Source organism: Pleurodeles waltl, chromosome 5, assembly GCF_031143425.1.
Source record: "Pleurodeles waltl isolate 20211129_DDA chromosome 5, aPleWal1.hap1.20221129, whole genome shotgun sequence".
NCBI classification, from domain to species: Eukaryota; Metazoa; Chordata; class Amphibia; order Caudata; family Salamandridae; genus Pleurodeles; species Pleurodeles waltl.
In genome coordinates this window covers 1,732,205,836-1,732,230,810 of record NC_090444.1, presented here as the reverse complement: position 1 = coordinate 1,732,230,810, position 24,975 = coordinate 1,732,205,836, and the positions used below count along the sequence as shown (strand labels likewise).

The following is a 24,975-nucleotide window of genomic DNA, read 5'->3' as shown; positions in this document are numbered from 1 at the left end:
CAAACCAGCAGCTCTGTTTTGATGTTCCCCCTAACTTTGCAGGCCAGCATCCTCCTCTTCCTCCTCTTCAGGCATTTGTGGCTCTGGTTCTAAGAGGGGAATGTTCCTTCTAATGCAAATGTTGTGCAGGATGGCACATGTTAAAATGACCTTACAGACCATTTCTGGTGAATATAGGAGGCTGCCACCAGTGATGTCGAGGCACCTGAATCTCGACTTGAGGATGCCAAAGGTCCTCTCCACTATGGTGCGTGTCCTCCTATGTGCCTCATTGTAGGCACGCTCTGCTGCAGTGCTTGGGTTGCCAAATGGTGTCATAATCCATGGCTGGATCCCATACCCCTGATCAGCTGAAAAAGAAAATGAATGGGATCATGTTGATGTAGCTTACCCCATTAATATCACCTTACATGGCAGTATTTGTCTTGTGTTGTCTGTGACTCTTTTGTGTTATTGTGTTCTTTCCTAGGCTTGTAGGATGGACCATCTGCATTGAGTTGTTTCCTTGGCTGAACAAGTGTTTGCCTGCTGACCGGTTGTCAGCAGTATGTTTGGGTATTTGCAGGACAGTGTGCACTCCCTAGCATTGTGACGTGTGATACAGGTGTCCCTGTGTCTTCACTGGGGGTGAGATGATAGTTCTATACACAGATTCATTTTGACCGTGGTGGTAACACGTTTGCATCTATGTACCCTGGACATCCCATACCTTTAGACTTATGCAATGGATTAATTTAAACATCAGTGAGACGCTTACATTTTGCAAGGTGACAATTAGCCAGACCTCTCCATACGTTGTGATCATTGACATCTTAACATTTGACTGACTAATTTCAGATGTGTGACAGGTTCACTGGAGACCTATCAAAACATGGCTAGCGGTGTCACGATCTCTGTGTGTTCCTGTCCACGTGTCGATGTAATGGTGTATATGTTGTGTGTCCTAGAGGGTTGCTGTGCAGTGTGTATATAAGTAGGTTTTTTTACTTACCAACAAGTAGTCCATTGCCATATCGTCCATCCTGGAAGTGTTGATTGATGGTAGAGTGACAGAAGATGAATGAGTCATGGACACTCCCAGGATACTTTGCCACGATGTTGGTGATCAATCCTTGGTGATCCACAATGGCTTGCACATTGATGGAGTGTGTGTGCTTCCTGTTGCGGTAGAGGTGTTTAGATGCAGCAGGTGGCACAAGGCGTACAGTTGATGGCACCAAGGACGTGTGGGAAGCCATTGATGAGGTAAAACCCCTGTTTTGTCTCCTGCTGCGTCTGCAGTGTGTTTGGGAAGCAGATGTGGTGGGGTGTGAGTCCAATGATGACATCCAGTACTTTGGGCAAGAAGGCAGAGAATGATGGCTGTGATATTCCAGCAACCAGGGCGCCAGACCTTTGAAAGGAGCCACTTGCCAACATGTGAAGAACAGCTAGCAACTTAGTTTCTGTTGGGATGGTGCGGGGTGTCAGCAAGGTGGCTCTATGTTGCGCAGCAGCTGCTGAATGGCCTGCCAGTTCAACCTGTACCTCTGGATGATGTAATCTTCACTGAGGCCATGAAGGGTTGTTCTGGTGCGGAATGTCCTCTCCTGCCTTCTGCGCTGCCTTTGGGGTCCTTGCTGGTGTTGTGATAGCTGCTGTTGTTGTTGCTGGGGTCTGCGTGCACGCTGGATGAGAAGCACCTCCATGTCTCCCTTTTGCTCCTCTGCTGTTGCTTCTGTGTGTTCTGATTAAATAAAGGTGTGTTTGCCCCATTTTAACGCCTGCCCTGACTCAGGCGTTAATTTTTGACACAAATCGGACTGTGCATCATTTTCCGACTCTGCCTCCCTCCTGTGCGGCATTTTTGCCCCGAAGCATAAATATGACGCACAGCCGTTTAAGCCATTTTTTGGAAGGGAACGCCTTCCTTGCATATGATTAACGCAAGGCGGTTTCCCACATCCAGAAAATGACGCACATGGCAGGATTTTGACATCCGCGGGTTCGGGCGTCAAAGTTTAAATATGGGGCAAGTTTTGCGCCGAATGTGATTCTAAATGTTTGACGCACGTTCAGCGCAGACAGAGTATAAAAATACCCCTAAATTGGTCGGCAAGTCTAAAGCTATTTCAGCAGTATCACAAATGCTTGATTGTTTTTCTTCAATCGAGTTCAGTGCCACTTGGAACACTGTCATAACGTAATATCAAAATCAGGAAGGGAACTGCAGAAAGAGATTAATGGACATAAACCATTTTTGGTAGATATCTTATTTTCTCCCACCCCGTAACAGTACCTCAAAGGGTATTGCCAATACAAACGCTGAGACATTATGTATTAACCTATTTTCAGCATGCAAACAAATCCTTACTTTTTTAAGCTACTTGAAGCTACAAAATTAGTGTCTAATAAACTTACAGCTTTGATAGATTTTATAAAATCAATCCAGCTAAAATAAAGATCTTGTTAGAAACAACACATACCCAATCACTGCAGCAATCACTCTTCAAAAGTTGTGTGTCATGGTTGATGCAAGTCTGCAAGAACTTTAAGGCCCATATTAACAAGCGGTCTGCCCCACCAATGTGTCACTTTTTGTGACACATGAGTGACCCGGGCTGCACACACATATCTAAAAGACCTCACAAAGCCACTTTGCGTGGCTTTACATTGCCTTGTAGATATAGAATAAGGCAACGCAGCGCAAGTCACTGCGTTGCCTTACTATGTGCCAGGAAGGCATTTCCATGGGTGTTGCATGGGTGTTCTCACGCAACACCCATGGATTTAGACACATTCCCAGATTTACAAGATTTTGTAGCTCTGGGAATGCGTCAAAAGCCTGCGCCTCCCCAGGGTTGGAGAACGAGTGGTGCAACGAGGTGAAATAACATTATTTATCCCCATTTATCTCTTTTAGAAAACATGTCTCATGTGATTGTTTTTGTGCAGGAAGGTGTCCCTTCTTGCACAAAATGAATCATTCTAGCAATGCAGGCACCCTTGCACCACGGTGAACAACAATTGTGTGCCAGTGCAGGGGGATAGGACAGAAATGCACATCTTGTAGATACCCTTTCCCAGTGGCACAGGGCAGAGCAGCAAGGCACTTGCTGTGCTGCCGTGCGCCATGGGGTTCTAAATATAGCCCTATAAACATAACATTGCCATCTAAAGCCAGATGTACAAAGCCGTTTTGCATTTGTTAACTGTCCGAATCACTATTTCAGGCCACTAAGAAATGCACTTTAAGGAATTGCAAATTGCAATTTCTACCCTGTAGAAATCGCAATTTGCGATTCCCAGAATAGGAAATCACAAATATGGATTTCCTATTTGTTATTCCTATTCTGATGCACAATGCATTTCCTAAATGCAACTTGGGCATTTAGGAGATGCAATTACCACCAACTTGAAGTCGGTGGTAACCAGGTGCAATTTCAAACAAGGATTTGCAATGCAATGAGTCTCGCGTTTGCTCGAGTTAGAGCTATTAGCGTTGTAAATTCCTAACTGGACCTTTCTTGCCACATTAATTGAAAACTAAAGTAAAACAGTTAATATAAGAAAGTCAATTCAAAGCGCCACGGCCGCCATGAGTGTTAGCACAAAAGAGAGACACAAAAGGAAATAGAAGTTCAATCACAGTGAAACAGATCGGCAAAAGTGCAATTATCCATGTAACACGGTTGATGTCCAAGGCGGTAACGAAACCTCCCCAAGGCGGGACAAATGTAAAACATTTACCAATGTCATCAAAGGATTTGTGAAAGGCAAGCCCATGAATAAGTCAAAGTGATGGGCGTGAAGTGGGTGTGGTTAAAAGCCCACAGAGATACCATGTTAGATAAGCAGCACTTGCATACTTCTATGCTCGACTTAAAAAGCACCCCTGGGTGCTTTTTTGTAATTGTAATAGTGCACACATATGCCCTTTAGGCATATGTGTGCTCTACAGACGCACACCCATTTTTTGGGTGCACCAAGGGGGGGCATTTTCCCGTTGACATCCCTGGTTTTGCATTTCCTAAATAGCTATTTAGGAAATGCAAAACCAGCCGATTGACTCAAATGCAATGGGATTTCTTAATATCAATTTCCTCCTACTTTGTAGAAATCGCTTTGAAGAAATCAGTATCTTAGTACATTGCATTGTGCATTTCTTAAATAGTAATTTTTATGAAGTCGCTGTTAAGAAATGCAAAATTAAATTTTTTTACATGTGGCCCTCTGTGCCTTGGGAAAAACTGTCTACCTGGATCCATGTCAGGCACACACAGTGATTTTGCTAGCTATATCCAGGCTGGGCTATGCAATTTTTTTACAAATAGAGTGTATTAAATAGGCCTTCTCACCTGTTCATCGGCAATCCTTTATAGGTGTATTTTTTCAGTCCTAAAATAACTGTATTTGTTCCCTGTCATCAAACTTTTGGCTGGCGTTGGCGATTCTGGAACAGGGTGAGTTTTTTTTTTTTTGCTATGTATATGATTATGATCATGCCTAATCACACGAATGTGATCAAATGTTTGAAGTTTACGGTGTTATTTCTTGTAAAACTGGAGGATGAGAGACTGACATGATGGGTTATAGGGTCTGTGAAAGGTGGATGAGAGCAGGATGCCTTTGTCACTTATAGTTGCCATGTTTGTTTTCTTTTTTTTTTGCGTTTATTGTTTTTATTTTCCTTTTTTATGTTTTACATTTAATATCCACTGTAATGACATACAGGCAATTCTCTTGACCTGCAGTGTCTATACTAGGCCAATGTGCATGGTCAATTAATGCACATTACTGCCTCTTCTTCTAGAGCTTCTCTTTATTATAAGATACTTACCAACCAGGACTGCTCGGGTGAAGAGAAATTTTGTAACTGGGGGTTCATGGAAATATGTATGCACTGCTCAGTTCGACTATAATTCCAATATAGTATAGCATATTCTTTCTAAGATGAATTAATGTATTTGGCATTAGGTGCTCATGAATTCCTGTACTGTCAGGATAGGGTCTCGACTTCATGCAACCTCAAACAAGTTCAAACATTCTACATTCAGTAGAAGTTTAGACTTTGTTTGCAGTTGTATGAAGCTGAAAGCTCTAGCATGAGGCAATGATGGACTGAAATGTTCCCCAGAACCACTGCAGTGGCCGGAATTGATTCAAGTACTATTTCCATCACTTTGTTTTTTGTTGAAGTTGAAGCCTTAAGAGCACCATGTATGACCAGATGGGAGTCATGTGCTCACTGTGCCATAAAACGTAAGCTATACCTCATTGATGAGGCACAAGTCTAGAGTTGCTTGTGTTCCCATCAGAAGGAGACATGGCCTGGCACTTCTGACCGGACTGCTCCTATTGGAGCAGTACCAAGACTAGCTTGCCTATGGTTGTTCTCTATCTAGAAAAGCACACTGGGTGTAAAAGGATGGATTCAAATGCAGCCATAAATGATCATCATGATACATGTTTTGCAAATTTGCAATATAAGGCCCAGTTATAGACCTCGAAGACCCTCTTGCCAAAGGACCACCTCAACACCAATTTACCAAGTTCATACAAGGAATCTGCTGAACTGTAACCCACAAATCAGCTGAACCTTATGGAAGTATGGTGTGTTATGGGCACTGATCATTCCTATGAGACTACAGGAATATTTGTTTGTTAATGAGCTATGAACTCCTTTCATCATGGATGGACACACACAACATACCCACATTTTACTTTTTCAAGCCTTTATTAAGATAATATGTCACACTTTAATACGGATAATGTGTGTAGATGTAACTACAAAAATAAAAACACCATATTTTCAATTAAACTAACCATCAAGCAACATATAAAAAGGAATAGCTGCATTGTGGAGGTGCTTCAGAAAGCAATGTGTCACAGTGAATGATGGAACCAGTCTCTATGTGCCAAGCCCTCCCTTCTAGGCTCTAAATGAGCCATTTTAGTATCAAAAGTGCCAATCTGTGGTTCTTGAGGTGTCCTCTAGCTCACATACCTTAGCTAACCAACACGCCTCTTGTTCTGTTCTTCAAGAAAGTTGCTCTCTATTTTAAAGCCTGATTTAGAGTTTGGAACATGGATATTTACTCTTTCAGGGCGGCGAAGGTTCAGACCAAAGATTCACTGTGTAACATACTTGCATCATCAGTCCTAGGTACACTATTCACAAACCCATGCCTGTGTTTGAGGGTGGGGGGGGTGGAGCAACAACTAACAATTTCAAACAACATGGACACCCAGGAAGCTTATGAAAGCTGGACATGTGTTTGGCTCAACACACATACCACAGGTAAGGCGTATCTACAAATAGGAGACCGCAAACCCTTGGCTAACCCAGCGCAACACTTGTCTTGCAATGCAGACCTTTGTCCACATCATATACTTCCAGTAAGCCATGACTTTCAACTAACACAGAGTTGCAAGAACACCCCTGGCCATGATTTGCATGCACACCTAGGCCATTGCACTCAAGTGCCACATACTGTAGCACTACATGTGGAGCTACATGCTGCTAGGAAGTTCAACCTACAGTTTCATAAGTACCTTACTGAATAGGGAATCAGAAGTCTGTGGGTAAGCATTTTGCAGCCCCATTCTGGGAGAATGTGTGTCTGACAGGCTGAGTAAATCAGAGATTAGGTCCAGTGCGACTCTTGCTGATACAAGTGTTATCCACATGACTCATCCCAATTCACATTGCGGGGCCTACAGGTATGACCTAGAATCCCTAAATAAGACAATAGGATAAGCATTGGCCAAATCCAAAATGCTGAGAAAATGACATCCCACTCATGGAACAAGACAAATGATGGGCCAGCGCATCACACCTTGCTATTTGTTCAACACACAGGAGTCCATCACACATAACCAGCAAACACAACCCATAACAGACATATCAACACTTACTGGGGTTGTCGGGGTCCTCAAATGAAGCCACCTCACCCACAGTGTAAGGTGCAGGTCCACCTGTAAGGCATGGAAGGAAGAAATGTGCTCAAATTCTGTGCACTGGCCAACAGTTCCAAAGACAAAAACTATGTGTAAGATGACATAAGTAAGTAAATCCACTCAGACATGATGATACTGCATCCGATATAGCACTGCTAACTTTTACATACCCTGGGTCTCCTGTGAAATTTACACACATATCTGCACACATGCAGTGGCCCCAACTATCATGTGGTAGCAAACATGCTCCTTCATTAGTGAGCAGACATCATAATGGAGTGTATTCGTCTCATCATGTGCATCCAAAAGAGACATCCAAAGCCAGTTTCTTTGAGGAGTGAATTACCAGTCAAACAGCCATTGTGGCCATGACAAATGTATGACACATAGGTACAATGTACAGAGGGGCAGGGACATTTGTAAGACCTCATGTTGTTACAGTTTCTTCATTTGATGTGGCCCAGCTATGATGAGTTGCACCAACCATAGATATATGAACCCATATGCATACCTTTGGCCTGCCATCCCTAAACGAAAGGTGGAACACCAAATGCCAGTGTAAGATGTTAGCTGAGGGCACCTTGCACTTTTTCCCTATGTCTCCAAATCCAGTTCTGACATGTATCCAAAATGATGAAGGACCACAATAATCCATAACTTTCATAGAACTTCCGTGAACGCTTTCCTTACACACTCACCAGACACACATGAGACATATGTCTGGGCCACATTGCTATCAACAATTGACGTGAAGCCTGCACTCATTTTCTGCATCATGTAGTGTTTCTAAAGTCAGTCTAGCTGTTGCTTCAACAAAGGTCGATAATGTTTTGGAAAATCTATACCTCACTGGCAAATGTGACCTATATATATACATAATTGGCTCCTAAATTGTGTTGCTGTCTGACACAAAGGCGGCACCAAGTTACATTAAACAAAATTATTCAGTAAGTTTGCAGAGCACTTGCTTCCTGACAGCTAGCAATTGTGGTCCTTAACATAGTCCATCAATGACCCTGTATGTTTCCTAAGCATTCCACACACTCAACAACATAGCCGGCAGATATTGTACAAATCATCTGATGTCACTACAGAGCTTTTAATCGTGCACATTTACATGATTTGTACTCACCAACAGGGGCACCAATCACGATTCCCAGGTGGTCCAGCAGATCTTGCTCCCTGGAGATGAGGTCAGCCCGGCGGTGCTTCAGCTGGTTGTCATTCCTCTGGCTCCGATACACACGATGCAAGTGATGCAGGACCTTTCCCCACCGGATTCTTCGTACCTCGGTGTGATACCCCTGTTTCACCCGCCCCCCCTGCCTCAATCATAAGGGGGAGGAAATGGCACACCAGCCATATGAACCCCCCCAAGCTCCTTCTCACCCATCTTGCCAAGACGTGGCCTACCCAACATCTTAGCACAGAAAAAGGGGAATAGAGGATACAGAAGAACAAAGGAGAATAGGGGAAAAGTAGAATAAGAAAAAAGTAAACTTAACAAATAAAAGAGCCCAACTATCCCCAAACTATCACTACCCACAACAGACTCCCACAAACAACAAAGACAGTACAATACTGGACTATAGTACACAATAAACACTCAGACAGTATACAACAACAATTTTAATTCACAAAATAACAAGTAATGGACCACACAGGAGACAAAGCACAATTTCACTGGACAAAACTCAGAATACAGCCACACAGTCTAGAAGAATCACAGACTGCAAAGTGAAAGTGAAAGTACCCCCACTGTACATAATCTGTAAACAGGATATCCTATTACATCACTTCCTGCATAAAACGGCTGCCGTTTTTATCATTATACATAAAACAAAAATGACGCACACAGTATGTGCGTAATTTTTTTCAACGCACAGGAGTAAAAATTAGGCCGCATCCACATATTTGGAAATAGTGTAACACTTAACCAATTTTAAGGGCATAATGTTTCGTTTTTCGGCCATAAGCGTCATTTTTTTACACTTGTGTGTCATTTTTTGTACACAAATGTGTTAAAATTTCAGGGCATTAACTGGTTGTGGGTCATTTTGCCATTTTCATGTAATGTTACATTTGTCACACAACTGAGATAGGCTGATTGCACCCACTTTGGTGTTGACAGTGTATGGTCACCTGTGAGACATCATACTGCTGCGGACCATGATCTGCTACTTCCTTAACAGGATTTTCACTCTTGGCTGACACACTAGATGGTCATATGTGTGGCCATATGTGTGGCCTACATATATATGTTGCATAAATTGGCCATGGTTGGCGTCAGGACAGGATAGCAAGGTGACGCACATAATACAATACTTCAATGCCTATGGCTCAATGTGTGTGCATTGGCTACTAATGTAGTTGTCGACCCAGTGTGTGTGCATCACAAGATGCATTATTGAAAATATGCTTGTATGAATGTGAAGTCAATGTGTCCAAACCTTAGATGCAAGTCAGTGTGGAAATGAGAGAGGACATGTGCTAGTCATAAATGTAGCAACATCCGTTGTGTGCACTTCCAAGATTTTGGGTAACGTAGACACCACAAATGACAAACCATGCACCGGATAGATGGCAGACGCTTGTTCATGTCAATGGTCCAAAAGTTGCCCATCCCATGTCCTAGAAATTTGGTAACTGCTTCCTAGGCACTTGTTGGTAAAACCACCGTGAGTCAGGCACATGTACAGACTAAGTGGGTACCATGTTATTGGCACAGACAGCCAAAGGTGACCCACAACTGTTATATCACGCCACAGTTGTGGTCATATGACTGAGCCACAACTCTCCAGTAGCAGTGGTGGACCAGCAGACGAGGCAGCACGGGCCACATATTTCCAGTGATTAATTGCACAGAGGTGTCTGGTTCATGTGTGTGGTCCAATGTTGATCCTGTATATTTTTAGGGGTCTATGTTGTCACAGTTACGTCCAGGTCTCATCATAAGTCAGTGCCGGCTATTCCTGTATCTACTGAGTATCCTTCGGAGATCAATGGAAGTAAAGTTGATGAGGATATGAGAACCTACATGGGGATGGTCCCACCCTGTCACTGCAGACGTGTTATGAGACTGTCAACAGGGCAACCTTGGTGTGCTGAGTGAGATCATATCTCAGGAGTCATGTTCCGGCAGGTGTCATTACAACATTTGTACACAGGTTGGCCTGTAAAGTTCCCACTGCATCTGGGAACATCATAGCCTCTGTGTTGATTAATCTTGCAGCTATTCACCACGCACAGCCCATCAATATGTTGTGAGCCATGTGATTCAGCGTGTGAACTGTCCGGGTCCTAACATGTGTGGACTTTTCATGCACATTATCAGAGGTAGCTGGTTCTGCTGGAGGCACCATACCCAATCCCTGCATACGGCCATGGTACACTGTCACACTTTGTCGTTCATGCATACATGAGACCCAGACAAGGGATAGGCCATGATTTTGGTATTCAAAGACAATTTTACTAATATGGTACAATAAAAAAGCAGATGATGCTATACAATGTATTTGGGTATGCATTGAGGAAGCACATGACAAAATACCCCCTGAGGAATGTGAGGTTTGGTAATGCAAGTGTGGTACATATGTAGCCACAAGAACCTTTAGGGTAACGCTCAGAGAGGTGCCAGTCAGACGGACAGGATGCAGGGTCAATCAGGATCCAGCAATTTCACAAGGTACATACTCAGTGGTCTGACTTTACACTGGTCGGAGGAAGAACAAGACAGTTGACATGGGAAACTATGTTTGTCCTGTTTTTTTTTAAGGTGACACAAGGGCTGTGTTACACGGCTTAATTACTAGCAATGCATAATGGTGTATTTGACAAATTGGCAACTTCTATGCTGTTCCATGCATCTGCAGGGGCAGTGCATGTTCAACTGGGTGATGTGCATGGAGGTGATCACGTGTGTGTGCTGCATCAGTTTATCACAAGTCCTGTAGGTGAGATTCGAGTTCAAATGGCCAATAGTACCTTTCACACAGAAAGCAATCTACAGGTGATAAAATTGCTTAGAAACTACAAGCCAGTGTATTAATTGACCTGACGTCCATGCAGTCAGAAGTACCATGACAATGGCATACCATAGGAAAGGGTGTAGCACACTGGATTACTATTGTTAGTCTGTGTGTGTAGAGGGGGCAATATCCGGGTACACATATTATCATTCCAGGGACCTCTTTAGACAGGTGGGGTGAGACCAGGAACATGGGTGTGTCTGTACTTAGGACATGGGCTGACATGTACATGGAATGTCATGTGCGCATTGCTTGTAATAGGTATGGCACTTGTGCTGTCTATGTTCTGCTTCTAGGGAACTCTAGTCACAGATAGTCCTTGCAAAGATAGGTGCTGTACGACTTACTGCTGACAAGGGTCTGGACATTCATTCCTGTTACCAATGCAATAGCACATCCACTGCCTCATGTATGAGGCATTTTTTTCCCTTATAGACTGATGGTGTCTTTGTTGTGTGCCATATGCTGTGATGAACCATGTTGCCAACATGTATGCGTGAAATTGGTGTGGGACTCTGCTATTGCCCTTCAAAGGTGAAATGTACAGGATATATGTCATTTACAGTGTGTGTGTATGTGACTGTTGTATAATACGCATCACAATTGCTTAGGACATTTCTGTGTCCTGATCGGTATATCAGCAATGCTCCATGAGGCTACAGTCTTATTCTGATAGTTAGAGATAAAGGTGAGCACAAATGATTAGCCATATCATGATATGGTGATTATTATCAGTGTTTATTTACATTAGTTAATACAGAGGTGATGGTGATTAGTTTTAAAAAAAACATTTCACAATATGTTGGCGCCTACACAAACCAGCAGCTCTGTTTTGATGTTCCCCCTAACTTTGCAGGCCAGCATCCTCCTCTTCAGGCATTTGTGGCTCTGGTTCTAAGAGGGGAATGTTCCTTCTAATGCAAATGTTGTGCAGGATGGCACATGTTAAAATTACCTTACAGACCATTTCTGGTGAATATAGGAGGCTGCCACCAGTGATGTCGAGGCACCTGAATCTCGACTTGAGGATGCCAAAGGTCCTCTCCACTATGGTGCGTGTCCTCCTATGTGCCTCATTGTAGGCACGCTCTGCTGCAGTGCTTGGGTTGCCAAATGGTGTCATAATCCATGGCTGGATCCCATACCCCTGATCAGCTGAAAAAGAAAATGAATGGGATCATGTTGATGTAGCTTACCCCATTAATATCACCTTACATGGCAGTATTTGTCTTGTGTTGTCTGTGACTCTTTTGTGTTATTGTGTTCTTTCCTAGGCTTGTAGGATGGACCATCTGCATTGAGTTGTTTCCTTGGCTGAACAAGTGTTTGCCTGCTGACCGGTTGTCAGCAGTATGTTTGGGTATTTGCAGGACAGTGTGCACTCCCTAGCATTGTGACGTGTGATACAGGTGTCCCTGTGTCTTCACTGGGGGTGAGATGATAGTTCTATACACAGATTCATTTTGACCGTGGTGGTAACACGTTTGCATCTATGTACCCTGGACATCCCATACCTTTAGACTTATGCAATGGATTAATTTAAACATCAGTGAGACGCTTACATTTTGCAAGGTGACAATTAGCCAGACCTCTCCATACGTTGTGATCATTGACATCTTAACATTTGACTGACTAATTTCAGATGTGTGACAGGTTCACTGGAGACCTATCAAAACATGGCTAGCGGTGTCACGATCTCTGTGTGTTCCTGTCCACGTGTCGATGTAATGGTGTATATGTTGTGTGTCCTAGAGGGTTGCTGTGCAGTGTGTATATAAGTAGGTTTTTTTACTTACCAACAAGTAGTCCATTGCCATATCGTCCATCCTGGAAGTGTTGATTGATGGTAGAGTGACAGAAGATGAATGAGTCATGGACACTCCCAGGATACTTTGCCACGATGTTGGTGATCAATCCTTGGTGATCCACAATGGCTTGCACATTGATGGAGTGTGTGTGCTTCCTGTTGCGGTAGAGGTGTTTAAATGCAGCAGGTGGCACAAGGCGTACATGTGTGCAGTTGATGGCACCAAGGACGTGTGGGAAGCCATTGATGAGGTAAAACCCCTGTTTTGTCTCCTGCTGCGTCTGCAGTGTGTTTGGGAAGCAGATGTGGTGGGGTGTGAGTCCAATGATGACATCCAGTACTTTGGGCAAGAAGGCAGAGAATGATGGCTGTGATATTCCAGCAACCAGGGCGCCAGACCTTTGAAAGGAGCCACTTGCCAACATGTGAAGAACAGCTAGCAACTTAGTTTCTGTTGGGATGGTGCGGGGTGTCAGCAAGGTGGCTCTATGTTGCGCAGCAGCTGCTGAATGGCCTGCCAGTTCAACCTGTACCTCTGGATGATGTAATCTTCACTGAGGCCATGAAGGGTTGTTCTGGTGCGGAATGTCCTCTCCTGCCTTCTGCGCTGCCTTTGGGGTCCTTGCTGGTGTTGTGATAGCTGCTGTTGTTGTTGCTGGGGTCTGCGTGCACGCTGGATGAGAAGCACCTCCATGTCTCCCTTTTGCTCCTCTGCTGTTGCTTCTGTGTGTTCTGATTAAATAAAGGTGTGTTTGCCCCATTTTAACGCCTGCCCTGACTCAGGCGTTAATTTTTGACACAAATCGGACTGTGCATCATTTTCCGACTCTGCCTCCCTCCTGTGCGGCATTTTTGCCCCGAAGCATAAATATGACGCACAGCCGTTTAAGCCATTTTTTGGAAGGGAACGCCTTCCTTGCATATGATTAACGCAAGGCGGTTTCCCACATCCAGAAAATGACGCACATGGCAGGATTTTGACATCCGCGGGTTCGGGCGTCAAAGTTTAAATATGGGGCAAGTTTTGCGCCGAATGTGATTCTAAATGTTTGACGCACGTTCAGCGCAGACAGAGTATAAAAATACCCCTAAATTGGTCGGCAAGTCTAAAGCTATTTCAGCAGTATCACAAATGCTTGATTGTTTTTCTTCAATCGAGTTCAGTGCCACTTGGAACACTGTCATAACGTAATATCAAAATCAGGAAGGGAACTGCAGAAAGAGATTAATGGACATAAACCATTTTTGGTAGATATCTTATTTTCTCCCACCCCGTAACAGTACCTCAAAGGGTATTGCCAATACAAACGCTGAGACATTATGTATTAACCTATTTTCAGCATGCAAACAAATCCTTACTTTTTTAAGCTACTTGAAGCTACAAAATTAGTGTCTAATAAACTTACAGCTTTGATAGATTTTATAAAATCAATCCAGCTAAAATAAAGATCTTGTTAGAAACAACACATACCCAATCACTGCAGCAATCACTCTTCAAAAGTTGTGTGTCATGGTTGATGCAAGTCTGCAAGAACTTTAAGGCCCATATTAACAAGCGGTCTGCCCCACCAATGTGTCACTTTTTGTGACACATGAGTGACCCGGGCTGCACACACATATCTAAAAGACCTCACAAAGCCACTTTGCGTGGCTTTACATTGCCTTGTAGATATAGAATAAGGCAACGCAGCGCAAGTCACTGCGTTGCCTTACTATGTGCCAGGAAGGCATTTCCATGGGTGTTGCATGGGTGTTCTCACGCAACACCCATGGATTTAGACACATTCCCAGATTTACAAGATTTTGTAGCTCTGGGAATGCGTCAAAAGCCTGCGCCTCCCCAGGGTTGGAGAACGAGTGGTGCAACGAGGTGAAATAACATTATTTATCCCCATTTATCTCTTTTAGAAAACATGTCTCATGTGATTGTTTTTGTGCAGGAAGGTGTCCCTTCTTGCACAAAATGAATCATTCTAGCAATGCAGGCACCCTTGCACCACGGTGAACAACAATTGTGTGCCAGTGCAGGGGGATAGGACAGAAATGCACATCTTGTAGATACCCTTTCCCAGTGGCACAGGGCAGAGCAGCAAGGCACTTGCTGTGCTGCCGTGCGCCATGGGGTTCTAAATATAGCCCTATAAACATAACATTGCCATCTAAAGCCAGATGTACAAAGCCGTTTTGCATTTGTTAACTGTCCGAATCACTATTTCAGGCCACTAAGAAATGCACTTTAAGGAATTGCAAATTGCAATTTCTACCCTGTAGAAATCGCAATTTGCGATTCCCAGAATAGGAAATCACAAATATGGATTTCCTATTTGTTATTCCTATTCTGATGCACAATGCATTTCCTAAATGCAACTTGGGCATTTAGGAGATGCAATTACCACCAACTTGAAGTCGGTGGTAACCAGGTGCAATTTCAAACAAGGATTTGCAATGCAATGAGTCTCGCGTTTGCTCGAGTTAGAGCTATTAGCGTTGTAAATTCCTAACTGGACCTTTCTTGCCACATTAATTGAAAACTAAAGTAAAACAGTTAATATAAGAAAGTCAATTCAAAGCGCCACGGCCGCCATGAGTGTTAGCACAAAAGAGAGACACAAAAGGAAATAGAAGTTCAATCACAGTGAAACAGATCGGCAAAAGTGCAATTATCCATGTAACACGGTTGATGTCCAAGGCGGTAACGAAACCTCCCCAAGGCGGGACAAATGTAAAACATTTACCAATGTCATCAAAGGATTTGTGAAAGGCAAGCCCATGAATAAGTCAAAGTGATGGGCGTGAAGTGGGTGTGGTTAAAAGCCCACAGAGATACCATGTTAGATAAGCAGCACTTGCATACTTCTATGCTCGACTTAAAAAGCACCCCTGGGTGCTTTTTTGTAATTGTAATAGTGCACACATATGCCCTTTAGGCATATGTGTGCTCTACAGACGCACACCCATTTTTTGGGTGCACCAAGGGGGGGCATTTTCCCGTTGACATCCCTGGTTTTGCATTTCCTAAATAGCTATTTAGGAAATGCAAAACCAGCCGATTGACTCAAATGCAATGGGATTTCTTAATATCAATTTCCTCCTACTTTGTAGAAATCGCTTTGAAGAAATCAGTATCTTAGTACATTGCATTGTGCATTTCTTAAATAGTAATTTTTATGAAGTCGCTGTTAAGAAATGCAAAATTAAATTTTTTTACATGTGGCCCTCTGTGCCTTGGGAAAAACTGTCTACCTGGATCCATGTCAGGCACACACAGTGATTTTGCTAGCTATATCCAGGCTGGGCTATGCAATTTTTTTACAAATAGAGTGTATTAAATAGGCCTTCTCACCTGTTCATCGGCAATCCTTTATAGGTGTATTTTTTCAGTCCTAAAATAACTGTATTTGTTCCCTGTCATCAAACTTTTGGCTGGCGTTGGCGATTCTGGAACAGGGTGAGTTTTTTTTTTTTTGCTATGTATATGATTATGATCATGCCTAATCACACGAATGTGATCAAATGTTTGAAGTTTACGGTGTTATTTCTTGTAAAACTGGAGGATGAGAGACTGACATGATGGGTTATAGGGTCTGTGAAAGGTGGATGAGAGCAGGATGCCTTTGTCACTTATAGTTGCCATGTTTGTTTTCTTTTTTTTTTGCGTTTATTGTTTTTATTTTCCTTTTTTATGTTTTACATTTAATATCCACTGTAATGACATACAGGCAATTCTCTTGACCTGCAGTGTCTATACTAGGCCAATGTGCATGGTCAATTAATGCACATTACTGCCTCTTCTTCTAGAGCTTCTCTTTATTATAAGATACTTACCAACCAGGACTGCTCGGGTGAAGAGAAATTTTGTAACTGGGGGTTCATGGAAATATGTATGCACTGCTCAGTTCGACTATAATTCCAATATAGTATAGCATATTCTTTCTAAGATGAATTAATGTATTTGGCATTAGGTGCTCATGAATTCCTGTACTGTCAGGATAGGGTCTCGACTTCATGCAACCTCAAACAAGTTCAAACATTCTACATTCAGTAGAAGTTTAGACTTTGTTTGCAGTTGTATGAAGCTGAAAGCTCTAGCATGAGGCAATGATGGACTGAAATGTTCCCCAGAACCACTGCAGTGGCCGGAATTGATTCAAGTACTATTTCCATCACTTTGTTTTTTGTTGAAGTTGAAGCCTTAAGAGCACCATGTATGACCAGATGGGAGTCATGTGCTCACTGTGCCATAAAACGTAAGCTATACCTCATTGATGAGGCACAAGTCTAGAGTTGCTTGTGTTCCCATCAGAAGGAGACATGGCCTGGCACTTCTGACCGGACTGCTCCTATTGGAGCAGTACCAAGACTAGCTTGCCTATGGTTGTTCTCTATCTAGAAAAGCACACTGGGTGTAAAAGGATGGATTCAAATGCAGCCATAAATGATCATCATGATACATGTTTTGCAAATTTGCAATATAAGGCCCAGTTATAGACCTCGAAGACCCTCTTGCCAAAGGACCACCTCAACACCAATTTACCAAGTTCATACAAGGAATCTGCTGAACTGTAACCCACAAATCAGCTGAACCTTATGGAAGTATGGTGTGTTATGGGCACTGATCATTCCTATGAGACTACAGGAATATTTGTTTGTTAATGAGCTATGAACTCCTTTCATCATGGATGGACACACACAACATACCCACATTTTACTTTTTCAAGCCTTTATTAAGATAAAATGTCACACTCTAATACGGATAATGTGTGTAGATGTAACTACAAAAATAAAAACACCATATTTTCAATTAAACTAACCATCAAGCAACATATAAAAAGGAATAGCTGCATTGTGGAGGTGCTTCAGAAAGCAATGTGTCACAGTGAATGATGGAACCAGTCTCTATGTGCCAAGCCCTCCCTTCTAGGCTCTAAATGAGCCATTTTAGTATCAAAAGTGCCAATCTGTGGTTCTTGAGGTGTCCTCTAGCTCACATACCTTAGCTAACCAACACGCCTCTTGTTCTGTTCTTCAAGAAAGTTGCTCTCTATTTTAAAGCCTGATTTAGAGTTTGGAACATGGATATTTACTCTTTCAGGGCGGCGAAGTCGAGTACTCCATAATACTGACAGAATACAGACCTGCCAAATTTTGAGATGTCCACTGGCCCAGCGGGCATCTCTTACATTGGCAGGAGCTGCCGTCACTGCGGTTGCTGCCAATGCAGTTAGAGTTTGATGAATGAATTTGTCAAAATTTTCAAAAGCAGGATTTTCTTTTTGAAATTAAAAAGAAACAATGAGCATCTCACCATGAGATCAAGTCATCCCCAGAATGATCAGGCAATCATTTTAATGAATGTGTTTGTATATAATGTTTGTGTACATTGATATATGAATAAGCAAGGCAAAAAGCCATTTGCCTAATTTGACTGGTACAAAAACCAAAATGAATCCAAACGGGATTATGAAGGAAAAAGCTGTCTAAAGATGGCTGTATAGACAAGCATTACCAGCTTCTTTTTGGCTTTCCCTTGTTTTGCTGAGTTTATTTCCCTCTGGAAAAACTTCAAATCTCTGCATTGTGAGGAAACCCATAAGTGGAGACAATGATGTTCAACCAGCTTTACCTGCATCAGGAAAACTGGAATCATTCAAACTAGTTGCAGTGATGCTGCTACTCGCTAACAGTAAATGAGTTAGGATGCAATCAAAAAAAGAAACTGGTGCAACTGCATATGGGTAAAGCATTTGAGGTGAAATCGACGGTGCAAATGTAACAGTTAATGTACTTATTGAAATAAAACTGAACGCATCTGAAAATGGTGAGATTGTCAGTCCCACACAATTCAGCATGTGTCACCACAAGTAAAGATTCAAAGCTAGCAGCTTTGACAATGGATAATTTCATTGCATTGCAGAAGACGTGATGCTCTCTGGATGGCTGAGTCAGTTCACAGCAATAGTAAGTACAGCTTTCTTTTCCCATGGAATGTTCAAGATGCCGGTTTAAAACAAGCATTAATACACAGGTTTCGCTAATTCATTATTGGCAACGATATGTTGGATGTATGTCTAAAGAAGTGTTACATTTTGTAGTAGTGCATACTGTAATAATGCATGGTGTATGCATAGGTAGATAACGTGGATCAAACATTCTGTAAGATTTGACCAATTAGTTATGTCAATTGGGTATGTCACAGTCAATAATGTCCTATATTTGTGTCATTGGATGATGTTATCAGAGATGTCATCAGTGATGTCACTCAAGTTGTCTTTTGAGATGCCAACAATGATGTCATTCAAAATGTCATGAGTGATGTAATATGTGAGGTCACAGCAGTGCATAGAGGCAGGGGTCGGCTGTAGAGCATGACCTATGGCAAGGCCATGTATTGTATCTGTACTAAGGGATTTCTAGCTGATTTTTTCCCAAACTAGCCTCCTTCTGCTTTGCAAGTAATAGTAAGTCAGAGCGCTTGGCGTGTTGCTAGGCCTGCGCTCCACCCTTCATTGGTTCCCGACCTATCAATGTAAAATATAGTGCTCATCAAAGTTCATGGTAGTGATATCAGATAACAAACTATGGTAAATGGATTTAATCGTGAAATGTTTTAGTTTAATCTGCATTTATTTGGTAGAAAATGGGTGCTTGAATTTTCGGGGAAACATCAGAAGGCACAACAGCAGTAGCTAAAGCAAATTTGGCTTCATCAAGGGTGAGGAAATATGCCATTGCTATTCAGCAGCAATACTCAAATCCATTCCCGTAAAGCAGTAACTATGCCATAGGATTGGAGGATACATACCAAATCCTTTATTTATATCTTCAAATATTGGAACAAATGCTCTTTCTCCAAACTCGTTGGCATGATGGACAAGGGCATCTTTCACAGTCTCATATCCAGCGAGTACCACCATTTTCTGCATTCCCATGTGGACAGTGAAAACAGAGCCGTATTTCTTGGATAGCTGAAATGATAAATACAAAACATAACAGACAAGCCACTGCATTTCTATGTAATTTTCTTCAGAAGGCAACGTTCTTTTAAATGCTGCTATAAATGAATTGAGTACAGAGTACTAGAATTTGCTTCTTCCTAGAAACATTGATGCTGATCTGCCGATTTCATTGTACAGATGAAGAGGACCTTCACAATTTGAGATGTTTCCTTAAATGTGTTTTAACCCAATAATGGAAATAGCAGGTTTAAGTAACAAGTATATTCATATTAGCCTTTAAACAACGAAGAGTCAATCCAGGGTTCCGTTTAGAAATTGGTAATTATATGCCAGTAGTATAAAACGTACGCAAAGTATGTTAATAAGCTAGACTAGGTTTGAGCTATATAAATGTTTTCAATAAATAAAAAATGTGAGTCTGGGATAAATGATGAAGATAAAATAGAGGCTATGTTAATGTTTTTGAAGCTGTCTTATGTGCTTTCTGTGTTTTAACAGATTGTAAAATGTTCCTAATTAATAATTTCATATTTGAATTTTTTTTGGAGGAAACATTTTCTCAGCCGGGCGCCGTGTCCTTCGGGAAATAATTCAGTGACAGCTGTTTTAGTGTAAAAGGTCATTTATTAGGACAGGATTGCATAAATAACATAACCATTAACTTTCAAAGGTAACCGTAACTTTAATAACGCCCTCCTATTAACATCTCCTCGCTCATCCTTCTTCTTCAAACCCTTATCTCGTTTCCATTCCCCTACGCACTCCCCTTTTCCTTTCATGCCCCATTTGGTTCGTGCGTACCCCCACTCAGAGCCTTCACCTGCTTGTTTATTCCCTAGAAGGGTGGCCAAGCCCGCATCTGACTCACCACCCTCCCCCATCTACTGCTCGCTCACCCCTGCAACCTGCCCTAACTGACAATTTCCCTCCCCTCCTTGCTATTCGACTCTAACTTCCGTCCCTCCAATCGCTCTTCCAATTGCCGGGTGGGTGGGAGGCCAAATTAAAACGCGCGATGTAAGCGCGGAAAAGAGGCCGGTCCCTCCACCCCCAACCCCTTTTATTTCCTCCCCCTAGACCCGCCCCCACTTACCTTTCCCAGTCCCTGTCCCTCGCCGTCACTTCCTTTCCCGAATTGACCCGCGGGAAGACTAGAGCGTTGCTCTTGCTTCCCGCGGGCCCCTCCATTTTAAATACCAAACGTTCTAGTTCCTCTGCAGACTGCTTTATGTTTGCATGCACTCCTGGTGACTATCATTGCATTGTGTTTACTCTCCGATTTCTAAAATACACCGCATTAAATATAAACACTACCAGTCTGCACTGTACAAACACAGTAAATGTCTGATGAAATAACAGTGCCTAACAAATGGTTTCTTTATGTCACAGCTGCTCATAAACAGGGACTGTTCACCTGGTAATTTCCTTGGTAGGGAACGTGAGGAAATGCATCCCATAGTTCAGTGAATAAACACGCGTTCCGGACAGTGTCTGAAATAGGCGGAATCAGAATACTGATATTTCTGTAGCACATGAAAGTAAGATAAAGTAAATGCTTTTTATGTTAAATTAACAGCGCTTCCGAAAGTGGCAACACAAGAACTTTGTCTATTTTGCTATTGTTGAAGGTGACATCACACAACATTTTAATCAATCATATCACAAAAGTAGCCTTTCTTCCCATAATGCTATACGCCATTTCGTGAAAACAAAGGAAGCAGGTAAAGTTTCGTACATGAGATGAGAACACACATTCTAACGAGTATTTTTATTGAAGCATACATCTTACAATCATAAGGATATTCCCACAATCACAATTAATCACCGTTCATATATGTAGTCCCATGTACAGTGTCATGATGTATGTGAATTACTGTTGGACCCAGCCCTTTTTACAGGGTCATCCCAAAACGTTTTGCCTTCCTCCTCCTATTTTTTCTGATCTCTTTTTGTTAGCTCTAGGACTCTGAGCACTTTATCACTGCTAATCAGTGCTAAAGTGCATGTGCTCTCCCTTTATTAGCGCATAAACGTAGTGCCGCAATAATCAAGTGTGACTTTAACCGAACTAATAAAGATTGTACGGGGACAAATGTGCCCTCAGAGTAGTTCGCCAACATTTATAAGTGTGCTTTATATAACGTGATGTATTAGAATTGTACTAATCTGACATAACCGTAAACGTGTGCTATGATTTGCTTGTTTGAAATGTTTTAACTTAGCATAACTTTAGTGGAGGCTTCGGCCTAGTTGCCTTGTCTCACGGTTTAGATGCTCGTGTTTTTCTAATGTGCTAATAAAACGTGTATTCTTGCTTGAAGCTGTACTTTTCCAGTGACATCGGTTCCACATGCTTATCTTTAAGGTTTCGTGCCAGCCTGGCATCTTCTTCTTTGCTCCAAGGTCAATCTGCAGGTGCAGACAATGGAAGCTCTGAAAGTGAGTTAATTGGTAAAATATGTTGCAACTTACGTTCCCGACTCCAAGGATAATGTATGCCTAGGTAGAAGCTTGTGAATTGTTGTTTTTGATTGGACAATTTGAAGCCAACCTATGAACCCTCCAATGGAAGACCCTACTGGATTTGAACTGTTGATTATTTAAACCTGGTTCACAAGAAGAAAGCGGCCATTACCCGGACATTATTGCCATTGGCCATTACCCGCCATTTGCAGGACATTGCAGCCATTATGGCCCATCTTGCCGACCTCGTCATTTTGCCATCTTCTACGATGCCAATTGATGTTCGACGCCATTTTGAATGAGACTTTGATGCTTTCTCTAATCGAGAGAAAGAGACTTTAAGTAATTCTCGCCCTAGAGACTTTAACTTTGATTTGCCCCCTTTGCATAAAGTAGTAGTTTTGTCCTTTTATCTTGCCGCAGTGAGGCAATTGCCCCGTCCACCCTGCCCCTTTGCCCACGTCCCATGCTGATCGAAACCGGTACCTGTGAGATGAAGACTTCCTTGAATGCTGATTGAATTTGGTAAATATGAGAGGAAAATGTACAATTGCATTGTGTTTCTTTTTAGGTACCCAACTGCTGATTTTTTATAAGAGCCCTAGTTAGGAGTTTTCCAAATCAATGTTGCTAAATTGTTTTTTTGCATGAAATCCCACATGCAGATGCTAATTTGAGGTTAGATGAGGATTCATTTGTTGCACAATGCAATTTGAGACCTTGTTGTGCTGACTAATGTATGCAATTAGCCCATTACAGATTATAGTTTTAGTGGTTTGCGTTGCTATTATCGAATGCTTTGTTATTCAAATGCTGCATAGATTGCATCTTTTTCGCCGTTATGGACAGCTATTAATGTTCATTTACATATATCATTTGGTGTTGAGACACATTTATATCGTGCTAGCTTTGTTAATATGGGGAAATAAATTCATTAACTTTGAATGAACTGGTGTGGTTATTCATGGCCGAAAGGTCATGGTTCGCCGAAATGTTTTCTGGATTAATTGTGAAGTGTTATGTTGATCAAGGCATTGCTTATGTTCGTTATTGATTATTGATTTGATTAAATTGATTACTCGGGTGAAGAGAGCCCCACTTGGTCAAAAGATTCATCGACCCAAGAGCGTCCAAATACAGGTAATTTATTAGGACGGAACGCTCTATCAGTAGATGGTAGCAGAGGACGGTTTCGCCCTTTGGGACCCCACTCGAGAGGTAACGGTTGCGCTCTTTGAGACCCCACTCGAGAGGTATATGGTGTTGAATTAGATTTTTCTTGGGTAAAACAGATTGAGAGAATGATGATGCCCTAAGTCCCCCGCGACTTTCCCGGGATCTCGGAGCTTGCGAATGGAGAGAATGGAGGTGTGAAATCGGCGTTGGAGGTACTAGTGACGGTATGAGTGAAGTTAGGATTTTGCGCTTGCACAGCTTATTGCCGCAGATTGTTTGAAAAGGTTGCGAGGATTTTAGAGAATAGCGGAGGTGCGACTCCGAGTGTGAGAGTAGGGAAGTCGTCGAACTTCATGTGCATGTGGCGCTTTGTGCAGAAAAAGGTCCACGTGGTTGTTGTTGTTGAGACGGGCCCTGCGAGGTCAAGAGACTCCGGAGTATGTTGAAAAGTGTATGAGACACTTGTTTTATGTTGTGGTCTGGTCGGTTTAATAGGTTGACCGGGCGTGGTCAACGAGTCGGTACGTGTGTTAAGGGAGTGAAAGAAAACTTCGACTTTGGGCTTTGACAAATTCTAAGTGCACTAGAATAGATCACTGACAAGTTGAGAGCAGAGTCTGCGGGTCAGAATTTGCTTGCGAAAGTGGGGACCGAGAAAGATGGAATAACTGCTGAGGCTAGTGAAAAATCCCTAAGGTCCTGAAGCGATTGTGTTACCCTTCCTGTAGTAAACCAACAGATCTGTTTTATTATTATTTGGTTGCTCGCGATACATGCCAGAAGTTGTTACGAGAGGAGCTGAGTGAAGGAGGACAAGCCGCGAGGCTTTGTCAGCCGCAGAGTGTGTGAGTGTGACGTCACTAGGAGCCGCGCTGGGATAGGTTGGTTGCAGAGAAGGGTCGCGCACGGATTGGACGCAGTCCGTGGGGCTCGATTGGAAGGGGAAAGGCAAGCGAAGAGTATTCCGGGAATTAAAGTCACTTATTGATTACAAATTTTGTGAAATAAAAGACGAGAAAATGAAATTTTTTAAAGCATTAAAGAGTGCGATGAAGGGGGAGTCTTACATTAAAGCGAGCGTAGGAGAGGAGACGCCACCCGAAGGTACACCAGCTTACATTGTAATGGAGGAAAGGGGGGTAGCTCCGTGCCTTTGGCTGACAGAGAGACATGGGAGCGTAGCGTTCCCGATCCATGGGACATTCAATATAAGGATCCTAGAGAATTTGAGATTCGCGATGTACGACATGAAGGTACCTCCAAGTCCAGCACAGTTTGAGGCTCTAGCGGTTTGGGAACTAATGGCTAGACAGCAACAGCAAAAGAAGTTCGAGGCCAGGATAAGAAAGGTAGAAAAGACACTAGCGGACGCTAGGTGGGATAATGCACAGAAGGTGTGGAGGTCAGATATATTGCAGGGGATAAAATTGTTTCCCGCAATTGCTAAGGAAGAAGAGGCGACAGGCAAGAAAGCTACCTGTAAGACAAACAGGAGGTGTTCCAAAGATAGAGAGGACGAGGAAAAGTTAAGGAGAGAAGATGAGTCAGAGGATGAGGAGTTCATCATGCAATTGCTGAACGACCGTCCACCACCTTATGCAGAGAG

General features: G+C 42.6%; 1 protein-coding gene across 1 annotated transcript in view; it reads right to left on the bottom strand.

The window, feature by feature from the left end:
* The window catches only part of LOC138296719 (cytochrome P450 2K6-like), a 419,360-nt gene that overhangs the window by 265,849 nt on the left and 128,536 nt on the right, over positions 1-24,975 (bottom strand). Inside the window, exon 2 of the mRNA XM_069236120.1 lies at positions 19,577-19,739. Coding sequence (XP_069092221.1) covers positions 19,577-19,739 — 163 coding nt within the window. The remainder of the gene's footprint in view (positions 1-19,576; positions 19,740-24,975) is intronic.